The 25,435-nt window shown below is 38.1% G+C and overlaps 1 protein-coding gene across 3 annotated transcripts in view; it reads left to right on the top strand.

Annotated features, from left to right (window-relative positions):
- The first annotated feature begins 1,738 nt into the window (after nt 1-1,738).
- LOC122358094 (transcription factor COE3) overlaps nt 1,739-25,435 on the top strand; it is a 97,152-nt gene continuing 73,455 nt past the window's right edge. For 2 of the 3 annotated variants that reach the window (XM_043257869.1, XM_043257868.1), the window contains exons 1-5: nt 1,741-4,231; nt 16,713-16,869; nt 19,593-19,656; nt 20,636-20,691; nt 22,867-22,940. In XM_043257869.1, the coding sequence (XP_043113804.1) occupies nt 4,098-4,231; nt 16,713-16,869; nt 19,593-19,656; nt 20,636-20,691; nt 22,867-22,940 (485 nt within the window). In that variant the 5' untranslated portion in view covers nt 1,741-4,097. Of the gene's footprint in view, nt 4,232-16,712; nt 16,870-19,592; nt 19,657-20,635; nt 20,692-22,866; nt 22,941-25,435 lie in introns of all 3 variants that reach the window. The other variant, XM_043257871.1, reaches the window with a different exon arrangement.

The raw sequence follows: 25,435 nt of genomic DNA, 5'->3' as shown, positions 1-25,435 counted from the left end.
TGAATGCACTCAGTTTTTGAATAAACTATTTACAGACTTCAAGAATTGTAAACAGACTTTAAAAGTCTGTGATAAGTTATTTCATCCACTTTCTATATTTATATTTTACTAACACTAGCATATTTAATTTATCTCTTTTACTTTGATAAAAAAAAAAAACCTTGCTGTGTCTACATTTACAGTCAGGAAGATTATGATTATGATACCCTTTATGTTATCTCAAAAGATTTTATTATTGATCTTAACTGTTGAAATGTAAAAAGAAAAGGTACATTTTATGTGCAAACCTGTGGCTGTTAGAGTAAATATATATATATATATATATATATATATATATATATATATATATATATATATATATATATATATATATAAATATATATATTTAAATCATGTATGTTCTGTCCAATATACAATGAAATATTGCAAAACAAAATAAATAAATATTGGTAATATAAAAATATGCACGTTTATACAGTATATTACAAAATATATACAACAGTAATATGATAATATTGAAGAATTTTAACTTTATAAATTTCTGACAAAAATATTGCTTAATTTTAACATTTTTGTAAACAACTAACATTATATCTGGATGGTCACTGTTTTCTTATATATATATATATATATATATATATATATATATATATATATATATATATATATATATATATATATATATATATATATATATATATAGAAAACACTTATATAGGCATAGGTGTATACAAGAGTTTTTATTTTTTTTTTTAAGTGTTTGTGTAGATTAGGTAGCAAAATGGTGGTCGGATGTGCCCTATTTGAAAGGAAGGTTTGAGTGAGTCTTAATGATCTGAGAAGTTGTCTTTTAACAGCATCTCTTCTTTGAGGTCATCGTGGGACTTGCAGGTCATCACTGGAACACTAGATGGCGCTCTTCACCTTGCAAACAACAGCACGATCCCGACAGCGTTCGGCTGTTCATACACTCACTTTATTTACCGTTCACAAGTCAGGAGTTCTGCGATACACTTTACGCTTTTATTCATTTAAACTTTATAACGATCCTATTTGCTCAAATGATCGCTTTTATTTCTATAACCACTAGACTATAATCACTCAGTTTTTCCATAGCAGAGTCTTGCGCTTTTATGAATGACCACATAGCCGATTTGGCAAAGTGATCCTTTAAGACGCACTTTCTGTTGTGCTTTCTTGATTTAATTTATGACCCGCATAAAGCGCGTGTGCAAGCCGCCTAATCTCTCATCTGAGAAAATACCAGTAATTCATACTTAAACTCCCGAGGTCCCAATTTAATACCAGTCTTTTTACATTTAATGGATCCGTGATCCAAAAAGATTGCAGGAGACCATCTTTTGAACGGAGTGAGATAAAAACTAGACTCTCTCTCGAGAAGGAACGCGATCAAGAAAATTATAAATGCTCAAACTCATTTCATGATTATTTGATACGACGAAGAAGAAGCGGTGCTTATTATTTTAATATATTTTATAATATTTTATTTATTGACGGCCACTAGGTGGAAACAACCGCTTTAATCTGACAGAAAGACTGATCTATATAATTATAACTTCAATTAATTTGAAACTGCGTGCAAAGTTTCCATATATATATATATATATATATATATATATATATATATATATATATATATATATATATATAGTTGTTTTAAAGATAATTTTCAGTTGTGATATATTCCGTTTTTAGACCTAATCCGAAATAGTTCCCCCCCCCTAAATATGTTTAGATATATTTATTTGTGCGCTCCACACTACAATGCAAGTGTTATATTAGATCGAATAGTCCAATATCTTCAAGTAACTTCCACGATGCTTTACAATGTGCCTTTCCATGCAAAATATTAAAGGGCTAAAAGAGTAACATTTTCCATGTTCTTGTCACCCCGGACATAGACAACTCGCCAGACAGTCGAAAGTAACTGACCAAAATACGGCTTAATCTGTTACATGTCAGTCACCCGAGAAGCTCGAGTGAATCTCTATATATGTTCTGGTCTTGTGCATCACAGCGTTTGGACGTTGATGTCATGTTGCAGACGCTGGGCTTGGAGAGCTGACCCATACATAGAATAGAATAGAAAATATTTGAATTGCCACATGGACCTAAAGAGTCTTGCGCGTGACTTTCAGCGTGTTTGACGATAGGTTTGTGATGCCCGTGACTACTGACCGTCGACCTTCTCTCAGAGGCAGGACAGAAATGTAGAGGACTGGGGTCACGGTCCATTTGTGTCCGTCCAGGGCCGACGGGGATCGTGCTGTTTTCGGACTTGTCTTTCAGAAAACACTGCCTGTTTTGTGGCGCTTCCGAGTATTTTGTCTTTGAGCGTTAGGTTTGCGCGCAAGATTTCGTTTGCAGCCTATATTAGCGATAAGGACGATTGGTGGGGAAGTTTTAGCTAAATAATTACAGCATGGGCCAAACGTAATTAATAATAAATAATAATGCGTGAAAGTAATCATCTGAGGGAAAATCTTCTAATAAAAAAAACAGATCGCTGCATTGTTGTTGCGATACAGAGGACTGTTTGCTCAAGTCACCTTTTTTAATTTTAAGATTAAATTGAGTTTTTTTTTCTTTCTTTTTTTCTTTTTCCTATCTCTTGGGGTCGTTTCCCCGCTCTAAGCTCTCGAGAGCAATCTGTGTTAAATATTTAATCAGGCGTCGTTTGGTGGAATTCAAAAGAACGCCAAAGAACGCCAGAAATCTTTAATACAACGCGAATTTTCTTTTGAGGTTTATATTGTGTATTGAGTATTAAAATTCTAATTGCTCAATGAAATTGACTTAAATTAGCTACATAATAATTGTTATTAATATAATTTATCCGATGCATTTTATATTGGTATTGCAGGCGGGTTTTAATAATAACTAATAATAATAAATATAATAATATAATAAATAAATACGCAATATAACCCCGTGGTTTGTCAAATTTGATATTTCTTCAAATTCATCAATTGATTAGCCTATAAGCAGGCAATATGTGGAAGACAGCTTGATTCCTCACGGTTTTACAAAATAAAGAGATGCTTGGCAGTGTTATGAAAGCGCTTTATCGTCTGTGGAAACACCGTTGAGTACCGGGGAACGTATAGCACAGCACTTACTGTAAACGCTTTAGATTCGCGTTCAGACAGTGTGCGGAAACTCAAAATCACACCAGCTGAACTTTCAGACAGATGTGTCATGCGAACAACATGCTTTAGCCGGTCGCTAATGCTTTAATGGCGTGCGCTGTGAATGCGTTAAGAGCGTTTTTCAGGCGAAATCGGGAAAGCGTGAGACCACTTCCACTGCCGGAGCGCTCGGTCCCTCTAACATCAGCTGAGTTTTTGCGGCGAATTTTGAAAATGACGCAAGGGATGACCGCGACCAATCAGCGCTCGGAACGGAGATTGACATGTAAATGGCTTTGCCTTTTAAGGGCAAGTCTCCGCCCTCGTCAAGTCCACGCTTGTCCCCCCCGAGAGCGCTGGAGCCGCGGAACCCGAGAGAAGGTGCGCTCCGCTGGGACAGAGGAGGCATAAAGAGACGGGGAGGGAGGGAATGAGATTTCTTGCTACCCAATCCCTCTTTTCCCCAGGGACAGCAAGCCTTCCCTGGTCCATCCCTCCCTCTTGTTTGGTAATCATTTCATTTTACTCCTTTTTGAAGCAGTCGCCCGTTTTATCCCACTTTTCATTTCACAATCCCGTGCGCGTCTGTTCGCCTTCTTCTTCAGAGCAAGTTCGCGTTCTCCCCTCTTTCTCCCCGCGACGAGAAGGTCTGCTTGATCCCGGCTGATCGTTTCCTTTGAGATGCTCCACAGCTCTTGCCTTCTCTCCACCCTCTTTTAACTAGAGACCGGTTAATCTTGAGTGAACTGAACTTGGGTTTGGAATCTAAAAGAAAGAGGAACACCCAAAGGGATACGGCAGCGCGTCTTTGGATAAGGACCTCTTTCCCCTTGTTGCACTTTGGGGAAGATTTTTTCCCTTTCAGTTGGTTTTTGTTAATCCAGGTGGTGCAGGAGGATTATTCCACTCGAGCTGGTGTAGAGAGACATCCCCCAGAAGGCTATTTTCATGTTCTCCATCCAGGACGGTCTCCCACGGGGAGCCTTGACCATGAAAGAAGAGCCCCTTACGAGTGGCATGACGCCGGTGCGCTCTTGGATGCAGAGCGCGGGGATACTGGATGCCAACACAGCTGCGCAAAGGTAAACACCACCAACAAGCTCCAAGTTGTTCGTATTCCAAGTAGTTGGGTGCGCGAAACGAAACGTCCGACGCGCGTTAGAGGAAGCGCTTGACCACAGTCAAGAGTGTTTCGAAATAATTCGTTGTAAATCTAGAAGAGCTCGCACGGGTACGTCGCGCTTAACACGGCCGTTCTTAAATCAGTTAGTCAGCTGTTAGTTAGTTGTGGACGCGTTGAAAACCGATTGCGCATTGTTACGCGCCACAGAAAAAGCCACTCGCGCCGCTCCAGAAAGGCGTACTCCGGTTACGCCGCCTGTCACATACGAGAAAACATTGTTCTACATGATTTCTTTGCGGCTTGAAGAGGGCTGGCGATCTTTCAGATGGTCTTGTGTAGGAATGTCCCGCTCACGCCGTTTTGTTTACCCCGAAAATATCGATACTTTTAAAAAAAAATCTCACTCGTCTAATGATTCACGTGCATCGCGGGGGACAGACACGTCCAGTCAGAATCGGTCGCGAGTCTGAGTTTATAGGTTTGTGTTTGTAAATAAAATAAAAATGTAAATATTCAACACACGTAGCGCTTTTGAAATCGAATCGTGATTCGAATTAACCGCAAAATCGTTTATTCGGATTAATGTAATTCGCGTGCTGTTAAGGCGTGCTTAAAGTGCAAAAGTGGAGTTTGTGAGGTTATTGCGCTGGCATAGACAAAACTATCAGGCCTGTTTAAAAACCCGAGTAAAGTCAAATCTTCGTGTCTTTCTAGTACACTGTAGCTAGATGCATACAAAAGAAACCATTTGCGCTCGAAACTAAGTTTTTGGACAGTGAGTTCCTGAGCGTTTACTCTCCCCTGGGTTCCTAGAATGATGTTGAAATACCGAGGAAATGCTGTTCTGTCTCGCTCTTCAAACAGAGACCTGGGATTTTGAGAAATACGTGTAGGTTAGACTCAATTTGGCTTGCAGAAGTTTTACGCAGAGGGACAAAAATTAGTTCGAGCATTAAATTATTACATTGGCCGTTATATCATGTTGTAATTGTTATTAAAAATATAACAGAAGCATAGAAAAATGAGAGAGCATCACTCTAATTCTTTAAAAAAGTATTGCATGTTAATGAAATTATAAGCAAGGGACTTTTAAAAAAATAGCCGACGTGTGCGTTTTAGGGCTAAAATGTATTTATTTTTGTCACTTTACAGAAATAACAGGGAATATCGGATTTGCTGCTTTAAATGTCTGTTTTGGGAGATATTTGAGCTTAATTAAAAACTCTGTGTATTCATACACTATCTAAACTTAATTTGCTGCATCAAGCATGTCCAAACGCCTGGTCTAAAATAAATTAATAAATAATGGCGATTTTATGTTTATGTGCAGCCTATATATTTATAGTTTACTAAAGTGAGCAAAACACACTTAATGAGACGGGTTTTTTTCTGCTAGTGTGTGAAAAAGGATGCATCCTGAAATCAAAACGTCTTCAGGACATAAGCTTGCAAGGCGATTTTTAATGTACAAATAATTTTACTCTTCATTAAAGCGTGTAACACAGAGATCTGCTGCGTTTACATGTTTTCGCGATTCCCTTAAATAGGCTCGGAGATAAATCCCCTCGGTATATTAATATTGCATATTGTGTAGGCTGAATAAAGGAGACGTTTCAAACTTACAGCGGGGGTCAACCGCCATGTGCAAGGGGCCAAAATCACCTGCTCACCCGCAGCCTTTCCTATCGCTAACACTGAGAAAGCCGCATGCACCTGATCGCCAGTATTTGCAGAGCAAACTGCTGATGTTTTATTGTGATATTAATTAGAGACAAAAATGCAAAGTCTTTGGGCATCTAATTGCCCTACATGAGATAAAAACTCACATCCTGAATTATTTATTTGGCGAAGAAAAAAAAAGTCGCGTTGCATATAAGTTGAACCGCACACTGCATGCAAAAAGTCCATAACACAGGCTATAAGCAATGTGACAAAAATAAAGCGTGCATTTATTAAACTATGTAAAATAAATAAATAAATAAAATCGGGCAAAATATCACGCGCGTTTCGCAGTCATTTCTCGTGCAGAAAGTTATAAACGGAGTGTAAAAAAAAAAAAAAAAAAGCAGTGTATTTTCATATAGCAGCGCTGAAAAAAAAAGCCATTTGCAAACAGCTTCTCTCATAATAAATAATTTGCTCTAGCCAATTACCGGCCTCATACACAACACAACATTCTCCCGCGCTCCTTACAAACGTAAACCAAGCGAACGTGTCGTGATGCCATCTTGAGCTAAGGCTGAAAGATTTAAAAAGGCGAATTAAATGATTGAAAAGTTTTCGTATTTATGCATCATTATTATCCCTTTAATTTTGCCTAAAAATACTTGTAACGATCATTCATTTGTTAGCATTTTGCGTATATTGATTTAATTAACTTTCAAGCAAAACACATGCACATCTTCAAGTTTATATATATATATATATATATATATATATATATATATATATATATATATATATATATATATATAGAGTATATATTTTTCCAGGTTGCCTTCTCTCCCCTTCACACTCGTTTTAAGTCGTCCTAGTGCATTTTTACAACATACTTTTGCTCTATTTCAATCTCACATATAGGCTCCACTGATGGCAGGATATGGGTTTTAACGGTAGGGGTGCAGTAAAGGGTGTTCTCTTAAGAGACAATAAAGTGAGTGTATCTAGATGAAAGAAGCAAAAGTGAGAGCTTAATTTGATTTGAAACTTTCATGTGATCCTGTAAATAATACCATGTGTTGGCTGTGGTGGTGATAGGTAGGTGTTCAGGGCTGAGCTTAGTGGAAAGTGCATCCTTTTCTTTCTTTCTTTTTTTTTTTTTTTTCTAGATTAGTGATGTCAGTGCAGTGAAGGAAAATCATTATTCGGACACATGCATTGAGTTTTAGCTCTTCAAAAATTAGGATTTGCACACGATTCCACTCTTTATTACCCACATCGTTTTATTATCTAATCGCAGTTCGGCAACGCTCTGCATATTTCTGTTAGATTATAACTTGTTTGCATTCCTACGCAAACCGGATTGATGTAGATGGAGTTGGCTGAACAGGTTTGTGATGCTCAGGCAGCTCGGGGGTACGTTTGTGGGGTCCATCTCCCCCCGAGCATTTCTCTCTCTCTCTCTCTCTCTCTCTCTTTCGCTCTCTCTGGGCCTAGGGGTGAGTGAGAGGGCCGCACAGCTGGGGAACAGATTTCGATTGACCCTTTCACCGATTCCGTACCCCTACACTGTAAAACCTGGCAAAGTGAATTATGTCGCCTCTGTTTTGTCCACTGGGGGGGGGGCGACGAGAAGGGGGGTCAGACTAATGAAGTCCAGACCCCCAAGCTTTAGAAAAAAAAAAAATCTCCAAACATCCCAAAATCCCTTGCGCGCCGTGGCGCGATGCGTTCTATTTTTACATGTAGATGCAACAATGACATTGAACGACACAGCGACCGCGCTTGGCCCCACGAAAAAGCGCGAGTTGAAAACATTACCGCATTCGCAGATGCACTAAAACACTCACCGTATCACAAAACACACCTGATTTACAAGGTCTCGCTCTGTTCTTTCTCAGTTGACGCCTGCATGCCAGAATGTAACACAGAGAAACAAGTGTTTTAGAAACAGCTGCCCCATAACATGCTAGCGATTAGCGGCCGGCTGCAGGGCCACCTCGGTAATGACCCCATTAGAAACATACAGGTGACCGGCTAATGATTTCAGCTGTAGGCCACTAACGATTTTAGAAATGACTGTAAGTTTTTTTTAGTACAGAGCGGTGAGAGTGTGAGCGAGAGAAAGGAACGAGTGCTATAATTTGTAGTGTGTGTGTGTGTGTGTGTGTGTAGGTCTGGCAGGTGCAGTCGGGGCTAAACCTACAGCAAACATGCACAAGTGCAATACTAATAAAACACACACACACACACACAGACGCCACAGTGCAGGGGCAGCACTTCACACAAACAGCGCCGGCTCTTATGTAGAGCTCAGCTGAGGAGAGACATGTGACCGGCGCATTGATCGAGGCGTCCAAAGGAGATCAGTTACAATGTGGCCGTGACTAATTTTCACTCCCTTATGATGGAAGGCAAAACAAATATATAGCAGTTTGGCAAGATGCGACGAATTTTCAGCGATTTAAAGCATTACGAACGCGTGTGCCCGATGTAAATATCTGTTTTCTCCACTTGATGCTCTTCTGCATTAGACGGGCAGCTCTATTCTTCGTCGCATGTTCAATTAGAGTGTCCTAATCGCATGAAACATTTGCCTGTAATTTAGCCGTCCAGCTCCAGGAAATAACTTCTCACTGTGCAATGGTGTACTTGTCTCGGTGCAATTACGAACAAATTAGAAATTAGCTGGAAGCGTTTAGCACTGGCTGGTTATGCGCTTTTACGATTAAAGAAGAAGTGTATTATGTTTCAGACGTGTTGCAGCGCAGTGTGACAATGCCGTCAGCTGTTTGAATTTGTTTGTGTGTGTGTGTGTGTGTGTGTGTTAATCTTCATTGTTAGTTAAAGTGGCTTTATATTACGATTATGATTGCAATCAGCGTGTGAGCAGTTGTTCTTTGCCATTATTTGCATTTAAGACGCATATTTTCTTAGAGTCGAATTCTAAGTTATAGGGACTTAAAAGTAAATCAGCAACAACTAGGCAAACCTTAGAAAACCTTTATTTCATGATGCACACGGAACATTACTTTGCATAAAAAAGCCGCGGTTCACGAGTGCATTATGTGGTGTGTCTCCGTTTTGTCACAGCTGCGGAGCGTTCCACGCTGACATTCACGTAGCCAACGACAGCGAGCGATAAACACACGGGGCTGAATTTGATTAGATGTCTAATCTGTGAGTGAGCCGTGAGTCTATTGACTCAGATCCTCTCGCGCTGAGAGTCTCAATCAGTGAGCAATGATGGCGCATCAACCCCTCTGACTGCACGGGCCCTTCAGCAGAGCACCTTGTTTTTGGAGCAATATGTCAAAGAGATGCGTTTTGATGGAAAGAGTAATGTTTTGTGCGCGTTAAAGACGATGGCTTCGCTGTGTATCTTAGTCCTTTAGTTAAAATTCTTATTTTTTTGCGCGTTTTTGTTTTGTTACACGTTTAAGGGCCTTTAAAATTTGCGTTAAATTAAACTATCGTTTCCGTTTGTATTGAGATGATCCCAAATGAAGAATGATAAAATATCTCAGTGATTAAATGGATAATTAATGACATTTAAAAGACAAGCAAATATCTGGTATTTTTCTATGTTTATTTATTTATTTTTATTTTTATTTTTTGAAAACCACATGATAGTTATATAGAAAAAAGCATAGTTTTAAAGTTTTTACTTTAAAATTTTGTACTTCTACAATCTAATTTTTGTTTTAAATGAAGTCAAATGTTTTTATTTTACTCTACTACTATAACAATCAACAAACAAGGATTTTATTTGCAAAAACAGATAACTCATGTTTATTGTCATGTTTTTATTCTTTTTCAATCACCATTCCACAAGAAAGACCTTAACATCATTGTACTTTTAGAAATGATCACTCTAATGCATGAAGCAGATTTTTTTAAAATGTAAAGTTTCATACAAACCAACTTATGTTATAACTTTTGACCTTTAGCCATAATTCTTAATGTCTTCTTCGTATGCCATCGCTTCTATTTTTTTCTTCTGTTGAATTGTATGTTCGTATTTCTACGAAAATACGTAATTTGGTGTTTATATATATTAATGCATAGAATATTAAGGAATATTATGTAAATGAAAAACAAAAAAACATTGATTATTGATAATCAGAGGTTAATGGAACACAGTCAGAGAGTCATGGAAAGATGTCTGTAAATGTCTGTAAAAATGTTAGTGTGTTTATGTGTGTGTGTGTGTGTGTGTGTGTGTGAATAAACCGGCGAGCAGGCGGTGGCAGTGATGGAGGCAGCTGGTGATGTATGTGCCAGCTTATCGCTGGGAGACGTGACAGACAGGCCGTTTGTGTTTGTGTGGCAATAGAAATCATGGAGAAATGACAGGCCTTTCTTTATGCAAAGATCCTCTCCGACACGTTCGCTTTGACTTACGGCCATCCGTTACTGTGCAGCGGTGACAAATGCCTCTATTACTCTCTGCACTCCGTCATTCCTGGAAGGCTTTTCTATGATTCCTCGTCGTAACATCCAATTAGCGATAAAGAAACAAAGATGCCGACTATCCATAAACGCAATCAGCACATCTGGCGCGGCGCTTTTACCTCAGATAACAGCCGTGTAAAATACACATTTTTATACTTTAGAGGCATCTAACTGCCCATTTTGACAATTTACAATGCACAAGGCTTGTGCCGAACGATTAAATCGCAGCGCACTCGAGTCGAGAGAGAACGAGAGCTGCAGAGATGACGGGCCAAGCCAACCTCTCCCCCCCTATAAAAAAAGCACTGGTTTGACCACAAGTGGGATTTGGGTTTCAAAACAACCTCGTCTTCTCTCTCTCTTCCGCTTCTCGTTCTGTTTCTGCTCTCCACTAATCCCAATATGCTGCCCGTGCTCCTACAGCGCTTTAGTCCTCAACTCATTAAATCTTATTACACAGCTAATAAGCGCTAACCAAACATACCGCTGCCATGCTGACTGCCCCAACACCGCACCACACACACACACACACACACACACACTCGCAAGCATAAGCAAATGTATGCCACAGTAATTGTATCTTTCTGCATAAATTACTCCCCACGTAAACATAGAGTATGTGCATATCTCAGTATCTCCAAAATGCTTGAGCGCAGGAAGGCGGGCGCGCTCCGTTTCTCCCCTCCTCTCCTCTCATTCGGTCATTTATTGGAGCAAAGGTCAAGTTAAATGCGATTCCCTTACGGTGGTTAATTTAGAGAATGATCTCCTTGCGGATCTCTGATGAAAGCGCTTGCGTTATCGACTGAATCTCAGCTGATACCATCCAGCCTTCGTTTTTTTCGACGAGACCTTTCCTAGAGGGAAGCCGTCGGGACGGATGCACCAAACGAGAACAAGAAATTGTTAAAAAAGTGACAATGAGGAAGGAAGAGAGAGAGGGACGACGAGATTTACATTTACTTGTTGGATCAGCACGTTGGCTCTCAGCCAGGGCAGAGATGATTTTTCCGCGTCACATTTGTATAAACAGAGCGCTGCTGTACGGCTCATTAGTTCGATAGTGAGAGAGAGAGACGAGCTGTAGTTAAAGACTTCCCTCTGTCACAGTCCATCACAGGCGTGATTAATGTCACTGAGATGTGGGGCTCGGTCCGTGATGCCACCCATATGCCACACACACACACACACACCACGCTGCTTGTGTCATATGTCTTTGTTTCGCAGGCATTATAACAGACACCTCATGGAAAAGCAGTTAGAATGCTGCTTAATACAGTTGAGACAAAATTCATACACTGCTGTTTTTGAAAGGCATGAATGCTCTCCTTCAGCAAGGATGCATTCAAGTGATCAAAAGTGAGCGTAAAGGCATTTATAATGCTGCAAAACATTTCTCTTTCAAATAACTGAATGTTCTGTTTACCAGAGAGTACTGAAATATAGGTATATATATTATGTTTTACACAAATGCATTAAGCAGCACAATTGTTTTCAGCACTGATAATAGTGAAAAGCTTTTCTTGCACACCAAATAAGCATGTTAAAATGATTTCTGAAGTATTGTGTCGCTGAAGACTGGAGAAATGATGCTGGAAATTCAGCTTTTCATCACAAGAATAAATGAATGACTGTTTAAAATACTCAAATAGATTTTTTAATTATTAATAATACTTCAGATAATACTTCCTAGAAAAAAAAAACTTTTTATAAAATAATTTTCTTTACCCTCATTTTAGGGACTCACATTATTACGTTATATAAATATTTTTTTATTTCTTAATCTTAATCCTAATCTTAATCTTATTCTTTAATGTTTTTATACGGCGTCCTGACCTAACCAAAACGTATGTGACAGATATAAAATTTTTACATTTTCAACAACGCACTGAAAAAAAAAGTTTCTTGTCCGATACGTTGTGGAAAAATTTGATAAAACATTTAAAGCGACAGTTTGCAAGAGTGAGTGTGGAAAATCCTAGTAATGTATGTAAAAATTAAATATATATTTTATAGCTGGGATTCATCAGAGCGACGTTTTTCATGCAGGACTCGTGATATTAAAAGTAATTTAGCATCAGCTCAAAAATCATGCATGTGCGTGTTTTAATGATTGTAAATATAATCATCGACCTCTGAAGCATCTTCTCTTTCTACAGATGCAACATATAGGCCAGGTGGGAGGGAAAACAGAGTTCAGAGTAACAAATCCTGATAGCTGATAATAGATTAGCCATTTTATTATGCTAATTAAGCACATATTAATGACTTATTCTACATCCCTAATCCTACCAAATACCTAAACTTAACAGCTGCCTTACTAACTATTAATAAGCAGCAAATGAAGAATTTATTTAGTTTTGCTCTGAAGTCCGTCACATGTAAAGGACGTAGTTGTAATGCTTTTCTGCGTTTCCAGATTTAACATTTTAAATCTGGAATCAATTGTTATAATCGATCGTTATTTTTTCCTGTGAGACATTTGTTTTATTGAGACGTCCACGTGAAGGCATCACTCACCTCACTTTTTTCGCTCACGCACTCCTCAATATCTCGGCAGATCCCGCCGTGTCCTGTGTATTGGCAGTTCTTCTCCTCTGCATGTTCATTAGCAGATGATTTCAGAGTTCGAGTCTCTGTGCTTAGTATCTATTTCCCTCAAGTGTTTCAGGCCCTTGAGCTGTGAGGATTTTAGCCCGGGGTTACTTTTTTCATTTAACATAATTAGACTTTGCTGTATCGCATTAAGCCTGCAGTGAGCAAAGGGCCGCAGACTGAGCCACCGACCGCCGCTGCACAGAAAGACGGCGCTCTCGTATTCGGAAATGTCATCATTACAAACCCTTCAGCTCCTGCTATGAGTGGTTTATTGTTAAAGCAGTTCTGTGAGACCGTATTTATTGATTCAAATAAAAGCGGAGGGTGTTTTTACGTCCAGAATTGTGTCAGGACTGGGGTTGTTTCTGGCTCGCGTGCTTTTTTTCCTTTTATTCCTCCCCGCACTGTGACGGGAACATGTCAAACGGTGTGTTTAACGGAGGCCGTTGCAAGACCGCGTGCTGTAGCCATCCGTTAGCGACTGATTTACACAGCTCTGCTGTCTGCTTGTGTGTGTGTGTGTGTGTTTGTCACCTCGATAGCAGTTATTTCAATACAGAGCGGGTGAGAGCCGTCCAATCGTGTCTCTGCCTCTGACTCATAACTGCTGGAGTGGATATGGCAGCAATCAACATAATTAAAATAATAACACTAACAAGCTTTCCGAGTCGATCGTTTCCTGCGCGTAAAGATCCGTGCCTTCGCGAAAACGTGCGGGAACGCTGTCTCTCTCCCTCACCCCATCAGAAACACGATGCCTGGCTTTGTAACTGAGCTCATGATGCAATACGTGTGTGTTTAAGTGTGATCCTGTGTTTTTTTTCCCCCTTCTTGCTCCCCCACAAATGTGTAATTTTGTAGTTCTGTCTTCCCAAGCGAAGGTGATAATTTGTGTTTACATGTGCTTGTGCATTTCATGCAGTGCAGACACAGACTGCTGATGTATCCTGCTGCATCAAAACATTAAGATTTTAGGGTCAGATTTATAGATATTTTTTAAACAGCTTTACAATTAGCATAATTAAAAAATAATTGCAAATAAAAAGGATATATGTTGTATTTACTGTTGATGTATCCTGCTCTGTGGCATGCTATATTTAATATGAAGCTTTTTTATATATTATTTATTCATGTATTATTATTATTTATATTATTTTTCTTGACATTAATAATTAAAAATATTGTAAAAATTCAAGTGATATAACTTTACATATATATTAATGTCATATTAAATATAGCATGCCACAGAGCAGAATACATCAACAGTAAATGCAATTTATATCATTTTTATTTGGAATTATTTTGTAATTAGGCTAACTGTAAAGCTGTTTAAGAAAATATCTCTAAAATCGTAATGTTTTGATTGAAATATGTGCTATTGTAAATGTAATATACTGACTACCTTACATAAATAATTATTTCAATTTTTTTCACATAATATAGTATAGTTGTGTAGTATAAAGCTCTTTTACTGTCTTATTTTATCGCAGGCATATTATTTTAGAGGGCATCTGTCAGACTTAGCACCGCCCTGACCAGTCAGACTGCTAAAGATCTTCACTGCGAATCAATTACTACAGATGAAGAAGATCATATTTCCCATTTACGTTGAAGTCATCCGCTTTAAAAGTGCTCCTCCCCAAATCCCCCTCCCACAGGCTCTTCTGTGAAAGCTGTTTTTGCCTTCAGTGTAGTAACCTCAACTTCACGAATGAGATTTCACCAGGCTCGGATACAAATGAAGCATTAAGCCCTGGTAATAGTACTGGGGAGGGGTCAGGCTTTATTAATGTCCTATCAGGGGAATATCTCAACGAGCGGAGACAGAGAGCAGGCCGCTTTCCAAAACACTGGCTCCCCACCCCGAGCTCAGCAGATGAACAAATATTTATGTATGAGCATATTTTTGAGATTCAAATGCATTTCGGCCCACCTCATCACAGTAATGAGTAAATAATGAACAGACTTAACAATGACAGCTGCAATTTATGTATGTGAACGTTACACACTTTTTCATTTAATGATTTAGGGAATTATAAATATTAAGGGCCACTTGGTTTGACTTGATGGTGATGTCATTTATTTACATTTCTTTTATTAATTTTGTAAAGAAAAAAATTTCATGTCCCAGCTTAATATGAAGAAACACACACACACAGACAATGTGAGAGATGTTTTAGTGATTTTGAAAGAAGTCTTTTTTCTAAATATTATCTAATAAATCTAAAAATAAAATTTATATATGTTAATATTTTATTTATTCTATTGATGGCAAATCAGAATTTTAAATAGATTTTTTTAATCATGTACGCAAAATACAGTTATACTGTTTAACATTTTGTGATTAATATTATATAAAGGGCATTATAAAAAATATTTTGTACTGTTTAAACATTTTATGGTCACTTTAGATAATTTTGCACAAATGCATAATAAAAAAAAAAAAAAAAAAAAAAAAATAAAAAAAATATATATATATATATATATATATATATTTCTTACTTTTTTTCTTACTGGCACCAAACTTTTGAACAGTTGTGCACATTTTAAATGTATATGTTTAAGTATATATTATATATAATTGATAGTAAAAATCTAATAAAAACAGTTTAAAAGTAAATGTATTTAAAATGTTACAAAATATTTATATTTCAAGAAACTTATTTGAAAGAGTTATTTTCGGTGATGCTCGTAAATACATGAATATTTATTTAAACTTCTACTTTATTATTACTTTATTATTGCTAGCATTGTTTTAGTATCCCTTTTTTAAATCGTAATGCGCTAAAATAAAGTGTCAGATGAAATGCTTGACATGGCTTTCTGCTGGAGGAAAGGGATGCATGAATTACCACCCTATTAAAAATAGACCACTTGCATTTTAATCTTCCTTCCTTTACTCCAGGCCTTCATCTCTCTCTGAGGCCCCTGCGTCCACTGATCCAGGTATGGAAAGATGATCAGCGTTTGCGTCAGTGGGCCAGGGCTGAGTCTTTGATTGATAGGTGGCTGTGTGTAGGGTTGGCGTGGAGGTGCGGGCCTCCTCCTCCCGGGCTGCGGGAAGCTCCTCGGTCTCTGTCAGTCCGTCGTTTGCCACGCGTTCTAATCGATGCTCAAGTGCGAGAGTCAGGATGGAGGCTTCTATCTGCTGAACCCTGGGGAGGCCCGGGCGGGTTTGACTGACAGGTCAGGGAAAGAGGAACGCAGCAGTTGCCAAAGCGAGCCGTACCCAGTAGCGATTGGCAGCCGCAAAGGCAGACGGTGCCTTCTGGGGTCCCCCGCTCCGCGCCAGATTCCAATTGTTGAGGTGGCAGAGCAGAGAGGGGCAGACAATAGAGTTCATGGCACACACAGGGCATGAGAAAACAAGCCAAATATCTCTCTCCTAACACCTCTCAGTTATTTCCTGTTATCAGTCTTTGTAACAGCTCTGATTTCCTGTTTGTGTTGCCTGTAGTCTTTATAATTTAAAGTGTTTTATTTGTAATTATTATACACTCTCTTTTTAAAAAAAGCTGCGATTCACATGCCGTACGTATAAAATTAGACACTGCGGTGACTTGTCAGTGTTATGTATTTATATGCAATGTGATAAGTTCATGTGAAACTGCCATTTTGTCTTTCTGCAAGCTCATATTTTGAATGATTATTTGGGTTTACAATGCATTAATCTCTCCATCTCTCTCTCTCTCTCCATCTCTCTCTCTCTCTCTCTCTCTCTCTCGTAGTGGTGTGGGTTTGGCAAGAGCCCATTATGAGAAACAGCCTCCCTCGAACCTGCGCAAGTCAAACTTCTTTCACTTTGTTCTGGCCCTGTATGACCGGCAGGGACAGCCCGTCGAGATCGAGAGAACCTCCTACGTGGATTTTGTGGAAAAAGACAAAGTAAGCACTCTGTCACTAATAGACGCCGCTACACAACGCAACAGGATTTGTAATATGCTGGGCTTTTGCGTACTGAACTTGGAGGGCATGCTAAGAATATACCGTATGATAGTATAATAGTTTTTAGATGCATGTTTAGTAAATAAAAAAGTCAGTTTTATTAGTTTTTAATTATTGTTGCACAGGTCAAATTCATTCTTTAGATATATTTTAGATGTGTATCCGATTCAAGTTTTACAGGTTGAAATAATTATTAATAACTATTAATAACTAATAATAAATAATAAAGACATTAATATAGAAATTGTTGTCAAATAATTAATCATTATTAATTGCATCCGCAATAAAACGTATTTACACACACACACACACACACATATATATATATATATATATATATATATATATATATATATATATATATATATATATATATATATATATATATATATATATATATATATACACTATACACACACATTATGTAAGCAAAAACATATTGGCAAACATATTTTGGATTTCATTAATTGTAATTAATCATTTGACAACACTAATGCAAATTAATCAATACATATCAATACATACATTGATCATACATACTGATTATTTGGAAAAAAACAACATAAAAAAACTAACAAACAAAAACCCTGAACATTTTCTAAACCCTCTGCAACGATGGTGTTAATGTTTACAGAATTGCCGAAAAAATTCAGCAATATGTCTGAATGTAGTTTTTTATAAGTTAAAACTGTAAAAAAAAAAAAAGATCATACACAAATTACCTAAATACTCTGCAACAGTTTTTATTGTGCGTATGTGGGTGTGTTTTGTTTGTTTGCTTTTTATTTCATCAATATAAAAAAATATAGTATATTGGATATTCTATATTTTGAATCTATTCTGTATAACATTATTTATGCAGTTGCATTGCGTATATGTGAGATCTAGTTCAGGGTATCACACAAGGTTGTGATTCTCAGTAGTAGCGGTACCATGTAATACGTCTAGGGGGCACCGATGAGACCACAAGAATTGCATTGACAATATATACAATTATTCTTTTTTTTTTTTCACAAATATATTATAAAATACCAAGCATTTCTAATAGAGGAATGTCGCTTGGCTTATTTTTGTCCCACATTATTACATTTTTTTGATTATCCTTTGAGAGTGATTCTCAGGATCAGCGTCAAGGGACCGGATCTCGCTTTTCCCCAAATATTCCTCTAAAAATTGCTCCATTCCGGAGTGTAGTCATGTGTTTGTACCTGCTAGCCCTGCGGTGTGTGTCGGAGGGTAGTCCTGCTCACCCCGCGGTGTGTGTGTCGGGGGGTTGTTCTCAGTAAAAGGTTACAGAGAACAGCTCCGCCCACGGTCATACGGGACGGGGTCCAGCTGGCACGGTCAGCGCTCTGTCCTCGCTGTCCGCTCACCTCCGCCATAACCCCCCCCACACACACACACTCCTCCACTCCACCCTGGGTCGCTGCCAAGACGCTACCACTAAACTTGGCAGTGAGGTTATAGAGAAAGACTGACGACATGTGTGGGTGTGTCATGTTCCTGCATCTCATTGGATTGATGTCACATCAGGGTAAAATAACTCACCTGAAGCCTGGATGTGATGATTACATGTAAACCTCACACTTAGTCCAAAGAGTAAAACTGAACCGGGCTCACTTTTGCATGCACTGCGGTTCTTTTGCTGTCGTTTATCTTGAGAGTGAACTATTTGGAATTTCTCAACTGAGATTTTAAGTAAACCTTTAAACAAACTTAATTAATTGGTTTCATAATAGGTTTTATATATATATATCAATTTACACATTTTTTCTAAAGTTAAGGAATTAATTATTATCAGCAAGTATGTGTTAAATTCATCCAAGTGATACTAAAGACCTTTATGTCATAAAATATTTTTATTTCAAATAAAAATATTATTGTTTCCACAATAATATTACGCAGCACATTTTTATTCAACACTGATAATACAAAGAAAGTAAAATACTAAGAAATGAGCAAATATCATGTGACACGTGAGACTTGAGTAATGATGCTGAAAATTCAGCTTTGCATCACAGGAATAAATGACTTTTTAAAATATAGAAGACAGAAGATAGAAGACTAAAACTATTTTAAATGGTAATAATATTTCACAATAGTACTGTTTTTCTTTACATATATTTGATCAAAAACATGGTACATTTGTAGTCTCGGTAAGCGCAGGAGACTTATTTAAAAAATTCTAAACGGGTTATGTTTAGATGTAAAAAACCGTATGAAAATTTAATTCGCAAAAAACACAATTCAGATTTGTTTGTTTTTTTGTTAAAAATCATTTTTATTGTGCATTCCAATTAATCACAATCAAAGTTGCAGTTCAAATTAAAAAAAAAAACACAAAAAAACTAATAAATCAGCCAAAACATAAACATGATAACATAATAATAAAAAAAAATCAGTTTTGCAAATAAACTATTCATATAGATAAGTGAACCATATAGCTGTGAATGTCTTTACTTTTTGTCTAATATTGTCATCATTGTTGCCACAGGACAGTGGTTCCATAATTAGTATGCAATAATTATGAGTCATTATCAGCAGTGAGTCACAATTCAGATCTGAAGGTCAACACGCTGAGATTACCTGTCTTGATGGTCAATGTTTTAATAGATTCTTTTTCATTCTCATGAACTGTCCTGCTTGCTTCTGCGTTCGTTTAGGAATACAATGGCGAGAAGACCAACAATGGCATCCACTACAGGTTACAGCTTCTCTACAGCAACGGTGAGACCCATTCTGCTCCTTCAAACCCTTTCCATATCCCATCAATAACAAAGACATATTGCGAGGCAGTGCGGGGCCAACTGTAAACGATATGTAACCACAATCATGCAACATGTCTCATCACATCTGGGAGAGTATTTGAGAGCTCCATCTGTTTATCCTGAGAGGAGTTCATGCTGTTGAACACATTTGCCACCCTTTCACAGTTTACGCTTGTGTCTAATGTCATTCCACGCTACTCACCCACACAGACACGTTAAACACGGCCTCATTTGAGCTCTCGGTTCTTAGTAAAGTACACACAGACTACATGAAGAACAGGTACGATCTTACGCTTGTCCATATTAGTGACTTAAATTGTTTACGTATTAATTCTTAAAATATTAAATATATATGTAAGTCGTTAATGAGAGACAATAAGATGAGTTGGAAGTAATGTCTCAGGACAAGGCTGTTCTCTTCTCCTGCTCTAATGATAACAGCTAGAGGTGAGTGATTTGTCTGTAGATGTGGATTCTCTGTCATCCACCAGACAGCAGGGCAGGAGAAAAGCAAGCTCTCACACTTTAAGGCGGGAAAATCATAAATAATAGAAAAACTCTGAAGCTGAGCCGAGTTTGTTTTTGCTAAGAAGCGTTAACGGAATAGCTCAGTCAGCATGACAAGCATAACAGAATGCGCATAAACGTACTGCAGGGAAAAGAATAATAAAACAAATTAATTTCCAAGACTTTCCATAAGAAATGAGTCCCTTTATGTAGACTTTTCAAAACAATTGGGCTTTGCGTTTGGGACCAGCTTTCTGTTCTGTTTGCTCAAAGAGCCTTTTAATTTTCAAACGCTTGATTCTAGAAGTATTTGTGTTGAAATATGGCACATTACATTTTTTATTTATGCAACTGAGCAGGATTTTATTATATGCAGAACCTAATAAAACATTTTGTGTCTAATGTGTTTTTATTCCGCTTTAAACCACCAGGTATCAGGACAGAACAGGATCTGTATGTTCGGTTAATAGACTCCATGACTAAACAGGTGAGGACAGTTTGAGGTTTTTGTTTTCATTGAAAATCATTCACTCAGAAAATGTGTAAATATGCCCTGCCATTTATGTTTGATATATAGTATATGCATAAACGAAATTGAGATATAGCTTTTTTTGTTTAGTTTTTTTTGCAAAATGTAACTATCATGATTCAGCTCTTTATATAAACGTGGATATATAACTTGATTAACTGCATACTTAAAGTATATTTACGTGAAGCAATGTATATTATATAGTCATCCAGCCCTAATCTGCTAAATATATTTATAATATATATATATATATATATATTTTGCTGTACAAATAAATGTGACTTGACTAAAAGTGTATGTGATGAACCCGCACGCAAATAAAAGTCCCATTAGAGAAGCCTCTCATGTTCTCGACTCAGTCCTGCACCTGCGTTCTTCTTCGTTCCGTCATGAAACGGACCAGATTTCATCCCCCTCATATGGCCTATCCTTTCCTCATCCCAGCAGGTCCCACTGTCACTGTGTGTCAGCCTGTCTCAGATCAATATGGCAACCAGTTCCTCGACAAAGCATCAACCCCGGAGACCAATCAATAGGCCTTAATGTAGCTGCAGAGCCGACACGCTGGAGACAATAATCCTCCCGACGACAAAAAAGGGCTATAGCTGTGCACGCCCGTAAAATCCTTCCCCCCCCTACCCGCACACGCAGGCTTTACATATGTGCATCAACAGCGAAGCTGCGAATATCGATCGGGAACAACCCGATTTTCTTCTAATTGACAGTACGAGAGGGAAGAATCTTGGTTCAGCTGCCTCCAATTTGAACGTTTCCCTAAAATTAATTTAGCGAAATAGTTTTGCACTGCTGATCGAAATATTTCTTGTAAGGTGAGATGACTTAATTAAGGTACCAGGAAAGAGCGTGTTTGGAGTTCATGGAAGACTTGTAACACTATTCCATATCGCTGGAGTCAGACGTGCTTGAAGAACCGGGGTGGGGCCGCTACTTTGGCGCCAGCGATGTGAATCAAGAACGATGATATATAAATATCGACCCAATCCACCTCCCGACCCCCTCCGATCCCAAATCCCCTTCCCCTTCGACAAAAATGGAGGATGGTGATGAAGAGGAAGAGACTTTCATAGGCAGCGAAGAGAAAGATCAATAATGTAGAAGTGGTCGTTATACTAAAAGTATTGTTCCCTAGAGCGTTGGGTCAACCCTGTCTGGCCGACTGACCAGAGTCGAGTAAGATGGAGGATAGTTTGAGGTGGATCGTGTTGTGCGTTTCTTATATATGTGTGTTTATGATGGATTCATCTTCGCTGGTGATAGGGATGAGGTCTGGTAGGAAGGGGGGTGAGTCTTTTAACTTCCTTTATACGCACCGATCATCCGTCATTCAGGCCAGGCATGACAGGCCGATGACGGATGCCTGGGAGGAGGCCTCTCTTTCGGGGCCTGGCTGGCCATCTGGCTGCTCGGGGTGGATGCTGATGTGGAGAACGGAAGATTGTTACTCCACATGAGCCCCAGCAGAGTCTGGATCCCCCTCGGATCACCGCATAGGTCCAGCCGCCGATGACCAGATTTAGCTTTTAGCATATGTTAAAGTTGTCAGCATGCTTCGAACCAAAAACATGACTAATGACCAGGTGTCAGCATCCTGAACATCTTGAGCAATCGCTGGTTTCAGGATGAGCTAAAGGAGGAGTTCGGCCAAGTCACAAGACGAGAGGACTGAATAAATTGATCAAATGTGACAATAAAGACATTTATGAGGTTACAAATGATTTCCATTTCAAATAAATGTTTGTGTAATGAATTTTCTGCTCCTCACCGTATCTTTAAAAAACGGTTCCCACAAAAACAACACTGATGATGATAAATGTTTTTTAAGCACCAAATCAGCATATTAAAATGTTTTGTGAAGGATCATGTGACTCTGAAGACTGGAGTAACGATGCTGAAAACTCAGCTTTGTCATCACATCAATAAATTACATGTTAAAATATATTAAATATAGAAAACAGTTGTTTTAAATTGCAATAATATTTCACAATGTTATTTTTTAACTCTAAAAAATCTAATCAAATAAGTGTAATCATTTAAAAGATTTTACCAACCCCAAACTTTCGAATGGGATTTTAAGGTAAACACATTTAATTTCTCTCTTTTTCTTCCTTTTAGCCAATCCTTTATGAAGGCCAAGACAAAAACCCAGAGATGTGTCGCGTTCTCCTCACCCATGAGATCATGTGCAGGTCAGTTCATATTTACCTCTCATTTCTTATAAGAACAACCTGAGACTTTTAAAGCAAACTCAGATCTGCTAGTATTCGCAGCATTAACATATCGAAGACAACGTAACATGCAGTTTGAAGCATCTTTTAATGCCTTATTAATTCCTTTTTTATTATTTAACAAGGAAAAAATGTATTACGCCTCATATTACTGATCACGATTCAGTATCACTGTGTGAGAGAGGCTTTAGAAGAATATTAACATATGGTTTGGGAGTTCGGCTCACGGGTGTACAGCAGGGTTGCATAGGTGGGCCTACACGATTCTTCCCGCTCCACTGTGAAGTCCTACAGGGCTTTCCTCATTACATTGACCTTAATGCAGTGTAATTATAGGTTCACAGTGGGCTCGCGTGGCTGGAGGCCTGGATAGAGGTGTACTGTCCATGAATGTTTTGCCTGATGGCCATTGAAGGGGGGGTAAGGATCTGCAGGGAAGCAGGGCTGGGGGGTCGAGGAAGTTAAAGGGGCTCAGATGCTGGTGTCTTGGGTAACGGGGGGTAAACTTAGAGTTAATAATGTAGTGAGGGGAAATGATGGGGCTTCGTTGGGCACCCGAGGGCTGATAGGAGACACAAAGCCTCCAATAGAGTGCAGCAGTGATTATGTATTTTGTAGGCCAACCCTAAAGTTAGCATCAACCTTGCTCCCTTGACAAAATCCCTACAGGATCGCAGAAAAATAATCTCTGCGACCAGCAAAAGTTTTTGATCGTTGTTATAATCTTCAAAAAAGAACTTTTATGAATTTTGAACCTAAATACAGTCGCCAGAAATACTAATATAAAACACCAGTACTAATACATACTAATATACAGATATGTTTTAAAATGTGAAAATATCATGAGCTCGTGTTAACTGCAGACATTACTTCAGGCATTTTATCGAAACTCCATTCAAAAACCCATTGACTTTAGGACAGTGGACGTGTGGAAGTGTTAATATGCCAAGTCAAAAATTGACTACCAGTGCACTTCAAGTCCAATATTTTTTATATGTTTAATGCTAATGATTTTTGCTTTGCACTGTCAGAGATTTGCCAAGAACAGAAGCAGTCAATTATTATGGGGAACCCGTCGAGTTATTAAAGTGTTGATGGGAATTTCAACACATTCCGAATCATTAAGATGGACTTTGCTAATTATGTTCATCACAGAAGTGATTCCATCTGGCTGCCACCAGCACTACATAAATCTCACAAATGCTTCACCCTATAAAGTGGACATCATCACTTCCAGAAAACTCACCTGTTTTATGCCACACAGCACTGGATGCTGGGTATTCTGTGCTATTTTTTCCCTCAAGGAACCGGGCTTTCTCGGAGATGATTTCGATACAGGTTCCATTTCCATAATGATGGCTCAGTTTGAGTCGGTCATTATGTGATTGAGTGTGATTATTAACTGCCTCCCCTGATGAATGGTGTGTTTCCATTCGCTAATGAGAGCGAGATGAGAGATATTTCCCCTGTCTCTCACTCCCAGGTGATAGAACTCTTTATCAGGGCCCTGACGGAGTCTGCCTCACCTGCAACACCCATCAACAGACTGAAAGCACAGCAGCTGTTCATGGCCAACTTGATGTTCTTGTCCCAGATGTGGGGATGAGTGTCCTATGGTCCCTTTCAGTTTTAATAAATAGCGCTTGTTTTGGAGATCATTTCCTTTGTGTGGCAAATGAGCTTAGAAAACAACTGTGACAGATTAATTGGCATCTCTTGTAAACAGAGTTACAATATTACCACGTCATACAGTCAGCAGGATCTTTGAGAGTTGTTTTACCTGTTAGCATGGCCCATTTTGCCCCTGCTGGTAGACATTGTGACTACACCATCTAACAGTCACCTATATATATACATATATATAGTGTACCACTGCATATTGCCCATTTCTGATTATTTTTGAGAGAATTTTAAATTAATTGATATTTTTATTAATTGTAATTTTCCCTGCCAGCTGCTTTTGGTGTCATATCTAAATTAAATTAATCAATAAAAAATATTTTATGAATAAAAAGTTATAATAAATGTATCCAATGTTTCTGATAATTTTTGATAATATAGAGACCTGATATAAATTCTAATTTTAGAAAAAAAAATTCAAACAGCACTTAGAGGCACTTGCACTCGTATCTGAACTCTTCACATATATATTATGTTGGTTTTAATGTAGTAAGGTTTTAATTTAAGAGGTAATGCAATTTATATAATGACATACTTATATGTGATGACATATTTATAAGATATGTCATAATGTTAATGAATCGAGTGATGTAAATTTTAACATGCAAATAACAGTTTTTATGCTTATTTATTTAGGTTAGAAAAAATATTTTCTTTAAAATCAAGGTGTAAATTTTGCCCCTAAATGAAAAAAAATTTACCCCATTATGTGTGCTCTATAATTTACTACAAGAATTAATTTGCCAAGGGACAGGACTTGGTCTGCGTTTAACCAT

The sequence above is a fragment of the Puntigrus tetrazona genome, chromosome 14, assembly GCF_018831695.1.
Source record: "Puntigrus tetrazona isolate hp1 chromosome 14, ASM1883169v1, whole genome shotgun sequence".
Taxonomy (NCBI): domain Eukaryota; kingdom Metazoa; phylum Chordata; class Actinopteri; order Cypriniformes; family Cyprinidae; genus Puntigrus; species Puntigrus tetrazona.
The sequence above is the reverse complement of the archived record's forward strand: the minus strand, read 5'-3'. Positions and strand labels throughout refer to the sequence as shown.